At 35.6% G+C, this 10,485-nt stretch overlaps 1 protein-coding gene across 1 annotated transcript; it reads right to left on the reverse strand.

Annotated features, from left to right (window-relative positions):
• Positions 1-3,761: 3,761 nt before the first annotated feature.
• LOC145574521 (uncharacterized) lies at positions 3,762-10,424 on the reverse strand. The gene is made up of 5 exons (XM_081632332.1): positions 9,682-10,424; positions 8,592-8,709; positions 7,753-8,105; positions 6,626-6,724; positions 3,762-5,981 (listed from the first exon to the last, which is right to left on the reverse strand). The coding sequence occupies exons 1-5, from the start codon at positions 10,344-10,346 to the stop codon at positions 4,451-4,453; spliced, it is 2,766 nt and encodes a 921-aa protein (XP_081488458.1). The 5' UTR covers positions 10,347-10,424; the 3' UTR covers positions 3,762-4,450.
• Positions 10,425-10,485: the final 61 nt, after the last annotated feature.

Raw genomic sequence — 10,485 nt, forward strand, 5'->3', positions numbered from 1 at the left:
GTCCTTATAAAATATCAATCAATTGAGATAAGATATTTAGCTTTTTTTTAGGAGATCATTAAGATATTTAGTTTTTTTTTTTTTTTTTTTTTTCGAAATCAATCAAGATATTTATCTTTTTTTTTTTTAGACATCGGTCAAGATATTTAGCTTTAGAGATTAATTTAGAAACACTAAAATATTCTTATTCATTGCTTCACATAAAAAATAATAAAAAATAATAAAAAAATAAAAAATTAATAAATTAATAAATAAAAAAAATAAAAAAATCTTTATCATGGAGGAAAAAAAAACCTATTTTGTGATTTGTGTCCATAGATTTTTAATTATTACCTTTTATTATTATTTTTTTTTAAAAAAATAAGTACTGATAGTTGTATAATTTTAATTAGTTACTGTAATGATAAAATGAAGATAATAATATTTTTGGAAAATATTTTGTCCCAACAAATTACATAATCCATAACAATAATTACCACTAATATCAGAATAATCCAGAAGCAATAATGCCAAAATTTAGGAAAGAATTGAACTTGAGCTACAATAAATACCAAAAACTTATTCAATCCTTAAATGAAAGGAAATTACACCGACTAAAAAACCTTATAAAAACCCCCTCACTTTCATTATTTTTGTCCACAATTTAATTTTCATTCACTCCTTAATTTCTCTCCTTAAACTCTTCTAATATTGACCCATCAACCTACCTTCGTAACAACAACAATGTCTACCTCTACACCATCAATGGAGTCTTCCTCTCCTAAATCGACCCCGGCCGACACGAATTGTTACCGTCCTAACCAAGAAAGTCGAAGTACGTATGCGTACCCTGATTACGATTGGATTCCTGTACTCGACTTACCACCTTCAAATTCGAATAATAAAGTCAACCAAAGTCAAAGTCAAAGTCAAAGTCAAAGTCAATATTATTCAAGTAGTGTCTACCAATTTGAACCGTCGCCTACTGCTGTTTTGGCTTCACAACTGTACGTCCTACAACCCGCTCCCGCTATGATGTATGTTCCTCAAGTTGAGTACTGCTGTTGCTGTGACGCGTCAACGATGGTATTCAAGACTTGGAATTAATTAAACAGTTGTTCTCGATTTAATTGATTGGATTACGTATTTAGATGATATTGTTACACTTTATTTCCTTTTATTATTATGTTACGTATCCATAACTTTATACTAAAGGCGAAATCAGAAATGACATATGTCATCTCCTGGTTAAAAAATTTCCCTCCAAAAGTATTTTTTTTTAATTGTTTTTTATTTTTATCTTTTTGGTCAAAGCTTTTTAGAGAAGTTTTTAATACAAAATACAATAATATTACATTTCCTATTTGATAAGTATATTCCATTTGTACACATTCAAACAAAGATATTATTTTTTTTTAAACAATATTATGCAATAATAGTTAGCCATCTATAACTTTGTAATGAAATTCATAGTTATTTTTATTAGTCATGCATATATTATTCTCTCTGTTAGTGTGATAAATTTTTAAAAAAAAATTTTGTAACTAAAGAACTTTCATCCTATTTTGCAATTAGGTATAATTTTTTATAATTAAATAATAATGTTAAACTAATGATAAGTATTAAGTATTAAAAATTACCGTACATGGCACGGGATTTAGCCTAGTGTAATACTATATAAATAATTCAAGATCGATGCATGTGATCTTGATCTTTTATTTCCATTTGATTTTTAAAATTCATAAATACAAATGTTTGATTTCCTTTGGAACAAGTTCACGTGGAGTTCTTAATGTATAATCGTTACTTAATATTGATTTTAGATATAAGTACTATCTCCGTTACACATTATTTACAACGATTTGACATAAAGTAGAGAGGAAAAATGTCTAATCGTTGCAAATAATATGTAACGAAGGTAGTATATAATGTTAAGAGCTAAGCATATACGCATATCCCTATCCCAGAAAAAAAAATAATAATAATAATAATAAATAAATAAATAAATAATTATTTTGTGCTAGTGTAATTTAGTTATCTTGAAATATAATTTGTGCTAGTTATTATATTTTGAAAAGTAATTAATGCATCATTCCATTGGTAATCTAGCTCAATTGAATAGTTCCGTCTTCGGCTTATATGAATTAAATTATTAAAAAAATTAAAAAAAAAAAAAGGAAAATGCTATACAAAAAAGGTATTTACAGATTAGACACTTTAGGAGAGTGAGGGTAAGGATAAAGGATCCCCACCCTCAAAGTGTCTCTAGTGAGAATTGAATCCCCAACCTAAAGGTTGAAAGGTATACATACCCCTTAGATATGACAAATATGAAGTTGGTATCCATTATTGACACACGTAAGTTTGTTGACTATGCTCGCTTGTTTTCTTTTAGATGATAATACGAAGGAAAAAATAAAGAAATCGTCATTTTTAAAGCACTTAATATAATAATAATAATGTATAAGACAATTACAATTCCTCAAATACTTATTTATTATTACAATAATTTTTAAAGTAAACAAGTGCAACGATTAATAATCAAGCTAGCTATACATGAATGTTATATATAGTAAACTAACAATAGTTACAGTACAATCTATATCATATATGCATTTATAGCAAACAAATAAATGAATACAAGATTAAAATAGTTATTTTATAGAACCACTTATAAAATTAACATTTTTTTTTCCTCATCTTATCTTCTGTTATTGCAATAGTAGCTCATAAGCTTAATTTAGAAGTAGGGACGCTCAATGACTTCCAGGTATAGGGATATAACTTCTACTACTCGAAGATGATGGCCTTGAAGGTCGATTTTTAGGCTTGACATCCGATATCACAAGAGTAGCCTCCTCTTGTTTCCATTTGTTTTCCACAACGTTACTGTCAACGTTGTGGTTTAGCAACCTACCGTTTACAGACTCCATAAGAAAGATAAAGCTCAGAAACAAAATCAAGATCATCAACGATTTAATGATCTTATTATAAGTAAGACTCATCTTTTGAAGCTTGGTTTGTAATAATGTAATGTAATATAATGTAGGCTTGTTATGTATTTCGTATATGTATGAGATTATGTAACAAAAAGCATGAGAAATTTATTTAATACATGCATAGGTTATTTGTATTTATATATGCATGGTTTCAACTAACTTGTACGTAGGGTAAAGAGGAGGTCGATCTTTGATTTTGAATATCTTGTATTTTGATTTTTTCAATGCATATGGTAAATGAAGAAGAATTGAAATTTTGAATAGAATAAGAGATTGAAATTTTGTCATGAAAATATGATAGTCCAATGAAGTAAATTATAGGAAATTTTGACATTTGCTACCAGGAAAAACACCTATCTTCACATTTGCTACCGGTTTAAAGTTTTTTTTTTTTTTTTTTTTAACTTTGCTACTACCCAATGCCTTATACCGTTACCATTTCCGTTAGTGAGGCCCAACCACCGTTGAGGCACCTTCCAGCCACCTTCCTATCCCCCATCAATGCTGCCCCTCCCCGCTCTAGCGGCTGCCGCCGGCAAGCCCACCCCCTTCCCTTTTCCCCTCCTTCCAGCCACCCTCACTTCCAAAGTAAAAAAAACTTTAAATCGGTAGCATATGTGAAGACATGTGTTTTCCCTGATAGCAAATGTCAAAATTTCCTAAATTATACGCAAAGCCCAAAAACATAAAAAAATAGGACACCATAAAATTGGTTTTTACAAAGTGTCGTCAGTTTCAAAATTATCATGACTTTAATAAGTTTGACCAATTTTGATTCTCACGTAATCAGCTTGGATGGTCATTGTAACATAATGTACTTGGTTTGACCAATGAAGTACTAAAACTTTAATGTTTCTCACATAATCTGCTTGGCTTGTCATTCTAACAATGCTCTATAACATAGGAAAATGTTTCGCAAAACTTGTAACAATGAAGAATATCAAACATAACTAATGAAGCTGAGTACTTTTTTTTTTTGGGTGTAGTGACTGTAGCCCAAGGTCCATCCATCATTCATTTACACTCTGCAGGCAGCACAAAAAATGCAACAGATACACAGATTATCAGGTGTATGTTGGAGCTTGAAACCGCAGAGTAATTTATCAACCCAAAGTGTGACATATGAACACAAGGATCCTATGCACCGTGCACTCCTTAATTTTTATCCTAAGCTATGCTATCACATTAGCTCACATGCGCCCACAAGAATGCTGCAATAGATGAGGAATCCCTCACTTCTGTTTTTCTTCCTTTTTGTCGAACAGAGAGCAGTTCCAGCCACGCTTATAATTTTCACAACTCTATGATATAACTAGCTCATATTCAGACACAATGAATATATGAAAGCATTGAATTTTCTGTCAGAACTGAAGATTATCAACCTGATATATCAAAAAACCATGGATTCTAGTATCAAATTCAAGATACTGAGAGAACCAACAACAGAGATGATCCATGTACACTCAGGGTTATCATCTAGCATTTCTCCGCGGCCTGGAGGGTCTATCATGATCTGACCAATCGTTATCTGACTCATTAGACCTCTGTCTTCCATGTCCTGCAGATGTTTTAGACCTCTGTCTCCCGCTTCCACGTCCATTGTCAAATGAGCCCCTCTGACTATCACGATAGCCTCCCCTCATTCTTGAACCCCCACGTTCATTATCAAATGAATCCCTCCGACTACCACCAGGGCCTCCCCTCATACTCGAACCCCCACGTTCACTGTCAAACGAACCCCTCCGTCCACCACGAGAGCTTCCCCTCATACTCGAACCCCCACGTCCACTGTCAAACGAATCCCTCTGTCTACCACGAGAGCCTCCCCTCATACTTGAACCCCCATGTTCACTGTCAAACGAATCTCTCTGTCTACCACGAGAGCCTCCCCTCATACTCGAACCTCCACATTCATCATCAACTGAATCCCTCTGTCTACGAGAGCCTCCCCTCATACTTGAACTCTCAAACGAATCCCTTTGTCTACCACGGAATCCTCCCCTCATACTCGAATTCCCACGTACATTTTCAAATGAGTCCCTGTGACTACCACGAGAGCCTCGAGAAGATCTACCATAGTCATGATCAAAGTCATTGCCCTTTTCAAAACTTCCATTAAACCCACTACGGTTTCTGGTTTGGTTATAATTCTCACCGTGTTCGAGGCCGCTCTCATCAGAGTCATAATGGCTCTCCCTACGCTGTCTAGATGGGAATCTTTCTTCAATATCATCATCGCTCCCAAAAGCAAGCTTATCATCATCTTCATCAGAGTCAAAACTCATTCTTTTTGATGAGTTATGCGAAGCTTTATTTCTACGACCAGAATCAGCAACGTGACTTGATTTCCACTTAGGGTGAACTGGAAGGTCCTTATCTGAATCAAAATCTATATCATCCCCTGAATCAGATACAGATCCTTGTTGATTGAAAGACTTGGATGACTTGGAATAGGAACTAGATCTTGGTCTGCTAAATCCTGGAATGTCATCTTCTTCAGCATCGGAATAGCCTTCATTTTCCACATCAGAAAAGCGAAGAGGTGAAGCTTCCCGGTTCTGATTTCTGTTTTGATTATCTACTTCATAGCTATCAATGTCATCGTCCTCATCGTCAAAATCATCAAAGCCAGTACTATGTTTTGCTTGCACAGGCATTGGAGGCTCTTTCTCCTGAAACCTTGGGGTTCTGCTGAACCCATATTGGTTGTCCTGAGGCCTATTGAAGTTACCATTTTCCGGTGGATTATCCAGATGATGATCTTCATTCATTGCACGAGCATCTGCATACTCAAAAGCTGCAACATCTGCCCCATCTGATTCATCATCATCAAAGTCAAAGTTCCAGGCATTGGAAAGTTGTTCCCTATCCGGAGCTCTTTCCATTCTTGTAACTGGTCTCTGCGGCCTGCTTTGCATCTGATTCTCCATGTATTCATCAGGTGGCCGCTTATGTTCGCAGTTGAAACAAGTCATATTTCTTCTGTAGTTCAGAAAGTTGCATCTGCCAACAGATAGTTGTAGTTTACACAACAGTGTCAGAGAACTAATTAACATACATTCAAAGGGATCAAGGAATAAGAAGACAAAGGTACAATTGCCGAGCAGAAGATTGACTACTCTTCTGAGAATCGGATCACAAATTTTCAATCAACAAATATACAGATTGTAGATGCTGTAGTTGGTGTCCCTTAACAAGTAAAATTGAGAGTTGTTAACCAAGAATTGATGTAGAGTTTGTAGACATCTAATTACAGGATATTCCATTATTCTTTGTCTAATTTTCAATAACATTGAGTGTTTTTTTTTTTTTTTTCTTCTTTTTGAGGGGAAAGGGGGGGGGGGGTATTATAGAGAATTCTTGGCCTGGGTCTCTAACACAATAAATTTGATTTTATTTTATAAATCTCTAAAGAACTACAGGGCCTCTAACATTGGAGGGGAGGAGAAGACTAAGCTGAGGACAACCTGGAGGATGGATTCAGAACATGATAAAGTAATTACTTGTCTCATTAGCTTGAGGCAGATTACTTCATGGGAGTAAAGGAGGAGAAAAAGAATTAAAATCAATAGCAATAAATCCATGTCACTATTACTAGAAGTCATCAAATATAGGACCCAAAAAGCCAATATAGGGAAGGAACTCACTGGGGGCATTCCCATTCTCCTGGCAGCAGCTGCCTCTTGGGACGCTTCGCATCACATTGCAGGCAAACATTATTCTTTGCAAAATTCATGAAATTGCACCTGCAGTCAGCAACTACCACAATTAACAGATCAAAAAAAAAAAAAAAAAAAAAAAAAAAAAAAAGAAGAAAGAAAGAAAAGAAAATGGTAAAAAACAATATACACTGTGGAGGATGCTAAGTCTATCTCAACAAAATCTCAGAATCCCCTTTACAAGATTGGAAATTCAAGCAATTCTAAAAACTATCTGTAAATTACTGCGTCATGCAGCCAAAAACATAGCAGACAAATAGCCAAATTATTCATCATTTACCTCAGAAAAGTCCTATACCCATTTTTTACCCCAAGCCTCATCATTTTTGAGCCATACCTTTTTTCTCACACTTTGACCAAACCAACCAACAAACAAATCATTATCTAAGAAATTCTACTCCTCTTGTTGTAAGAACAACTTATATACACCTACTGACCTACACCTCCATTCAAGAAAATTCAACGCATTCATCATACACTTTTTTCTAGGAAAGTCAGGAATAATGAGTGGGTGTAATAAAAAGGTGGACAAACTAAGAGAGATAAATAGATGGTGGGTGGGTTTAAGAAAAAAGTGGATAAAGTAACACAGTGGGCTAGTGGGGAAAAGGTGTACTGAGAACTGATGCATGAATAGTGTAAAATCTCAAGTGATGCATTTAAAAACAAAAACAGAGGGAGTATATAGTGTGGAGTAAGAAGGGGTAAGGTAGTAATAGTGGCTTGCCAAAATAAAATAAAGTGAAGGCGAGTCGAACTTTTTGAAACACCCAAACCGGAAAGGGAGTATATAGAGCAATTCCCAAATATCAAAGGGAAATTGATATAAGAGCAAGGGTCTACTTTTTGAAGACCACATTCCTAGAAATAAATCATGGTAGGATCTAGGATGTAGAATCATCAAAGTGACAGTAATCTTCACAAGTCCAAGACACAAGGATAGATAATGATATATAAACTGATACAAACATACAATCGAGTAAACAAAACCCCTTTAACACACAGAACATAATCAAGCAATAAAGAATTCAATCTATATGTGAAGAGAGACATACTTTGGACATAACCAGTCCCCCTTTTTCATCTCAATGTCATCACGTCCCACTCGTCTCTTGGGTGGAGGTGGTGGCTGCTTCACCTTCGGTGGACGCTTCTTGATCACTGGAGGAGGGAGATTGGGATCTATTGGCACTGCACTTAACCTGACAACCTCATGAAGCAATTTACGGACTACTGCTTTCACAGATTTGTGCTTCAACAAAGATTTGTTTTCAACTGATCCATTTATAGGATCAAAGCCATAAGTTAATAAGACACGCATCACATCAATCGTCCTTGCCTCATCTTCCTTATTTGTAACCAAATACGCCCTTTCACATTTGGTTCTCAAATTGCAGGAACTGCAAACCTGAATGCACACAAAAACCATTGATATAAACACACTATAGAGACAAAAAGTACAAAAATTAGTGAAATATATATATTCTTCTTCTCATCAAGCTTGAGTTTGATGGTGAAAGCACATAGTAAACTCCAAAAAATGGCATTTTGCAAGCCTCTCAGCTTATAAGACAAACAAAATCAATATTGTCAAGGGATCAAAGAAATACATTAAGAGCCCTGTTAGAACTTGCAACAGTAGGGTTTGGGGAGGTTAAAATACTAACATTTACACAGTTTTAAGTATCAAGCAATATAACTTAAAACCTGTATCCAATCAGGCAATCACAAGTTGAATGAAAGAAAAAGACATCAACCCTGGATACAAACTTCAACTGTAAACCTCCCAAAGGTTTATATGAGAATCAGAGAGGTAACTGCAAACCTCCCAAAGCAGTCAATTCATTGAAGTATGGAGAGGCTATGACTTAGCTACAAGTGAAGCAACACTTACATCTCCTTCATCAAGATGAGCATGTTTCCTCAACAGTTTTGCAGAAAAAACCACCTTTTTGTCTGCACTGGGACATCCAAACCCGACAAATGATTGAATATCCTGTCTCGACAATGACCTGAAATTAATTCCCAGTTTAAAAAGAATAAAATGACTCAAGGGAGAAGTCCATAATATTACTATATAAAACAAACTGCCAGCTAAGACCCATTGCAAGATAGTAATGGATGATTTTAAAAAATGACCAAAAGAACAATACAAGAAAATCTGTGACCAAAATCTACACAAGAAGACTAATACTGAGAAAGTGAGAAGGAATATCAGTCTGACATGAAAGAAATAGGGTCTGAGTTCTAAAAATAAAACTGACGCCAGCATGGAGCAATAAAACTTTATTCACCTCCCAAAAATGTAAAGTTCCAAGGGAATACAATGTTGTCACATTGTCACCTTATACTCACCAAAAATAACTAGTACATTAACTATGTGAAAACTGATGCCTAATCTAATCAAGTAATCAACCAACTCTCTAAAACAAATGAAACTCATTAACGCTCAATCCTCTGCAGTCTGAACAAACTAAAGTTCAATCCTCCCTTACAATTTCTCAGTGAGGTCATATAAATCCACATTGTTATCATTATCGATGAAACTATTCTACATGTCCACCAAGGTAAACCCTCTTTAGACAGTCAATTCACAACAGCAAAACCATTTCACCCCTCCACCACATTGTGCTATTCCTTCCACTCCAAATTCCTAGTTTCCCACTATAATTAAACAATTCGATTTTGTTCAAGTTTCCATTCTCCATTCTTAAATAATCCATTGATAGCATCAAAACCATTTCTAGCAATCAACTAACTACAAAGACTAATCCTCTAAGTTCCTACTCAGCAAAACAAAGGACCAAAATGCAACTTTCTTTTCTAAATCACTCTCTTCATCTCTAATTTTCTATTATAACCAAAATAATCATAGGAAAAATCAAACAAGCAATTAGATTAAAACATTTCCTCTCTATAAGTTATTGGGTGGGCAAGGGAGGTTAATAAGATGATCAAGAACAAGTAGAGCAATGAACAACTACCTCAAAATATCGAACCGATCTTTTCCGAAATTAACAATTGCAGCATGAACAGTCCTCCAATCCCTAGTAAAATCAAACCCCTCTTCTTCAGCAAACCCAGAAACATCAACCGAACCCAAACACTCAATCATTTGATCCTCATCTTTCCTCCTATGATCAAAGTAATTCTGCTGCACCAATCTCTCCATCAACGCAACCCATTCCGGCCACGGGTGCGCCAATTCAATCTCTTTCTTCATCAATCCCACCTTCTTCACCTCCTCCACCCCTCCACTCTCCGCAACATCAAAACCCCTCATTTCTTCACCCCCATTAGCACCGGAATCACTAAACCCTAACCCTAATTTCTCATTTCCGACATTATTCACACCACCACCATCATCATCAGATTGCTTGAGCTTCTTCTTGGATTCCCGCCAAGCTCGAATTCGTTGAAGAGCATCATCTTTCTCACCGCGCTCCTTCTCGATTTCGTCGATTTTGTCGAAGATGAAGCTTAACCGGGAAGTAAGAGAGGAGGGTTTTGGTGGGTCCGAGGAAGTGGTACTAGTGTTGGAGTGAGATGGTGGGGAGTAAGAGAAGTGTCGGATGAGAGGAGAGAGAAAATGACGGCGGTGATAATGGTGGTGGTGGCGGAGGAGGAGAGAGAAAGAAGAAGGCGCCATTAATGGAGGAAGAAGTGTTGTTGTTAGAGGTGAGTTAAAGCTGTAAAACCCTCCATAAACCCCTAACTTTCTAAGCTGTAGAAGTGTGAATATTGAATGATTATTATTGGTAGTAGACTTTTGAAGAAGAAGAGGTTAA

This window comes from Chenopodium album, chromosome 13, assembly GCF_948465745.1.
Source record: "Chenopodium album chromosome 13, dcCheAlbu1.1, whole genome shotgun sequence".
Classification (NCBI taxonomy): domain Eukaryota; kingdom Viridiplantae; phylum Streptophyta; class Magnoliopsida; order Caryophyllales; family Amaranthaceae; genus Chenopodium; species Chenopodium album.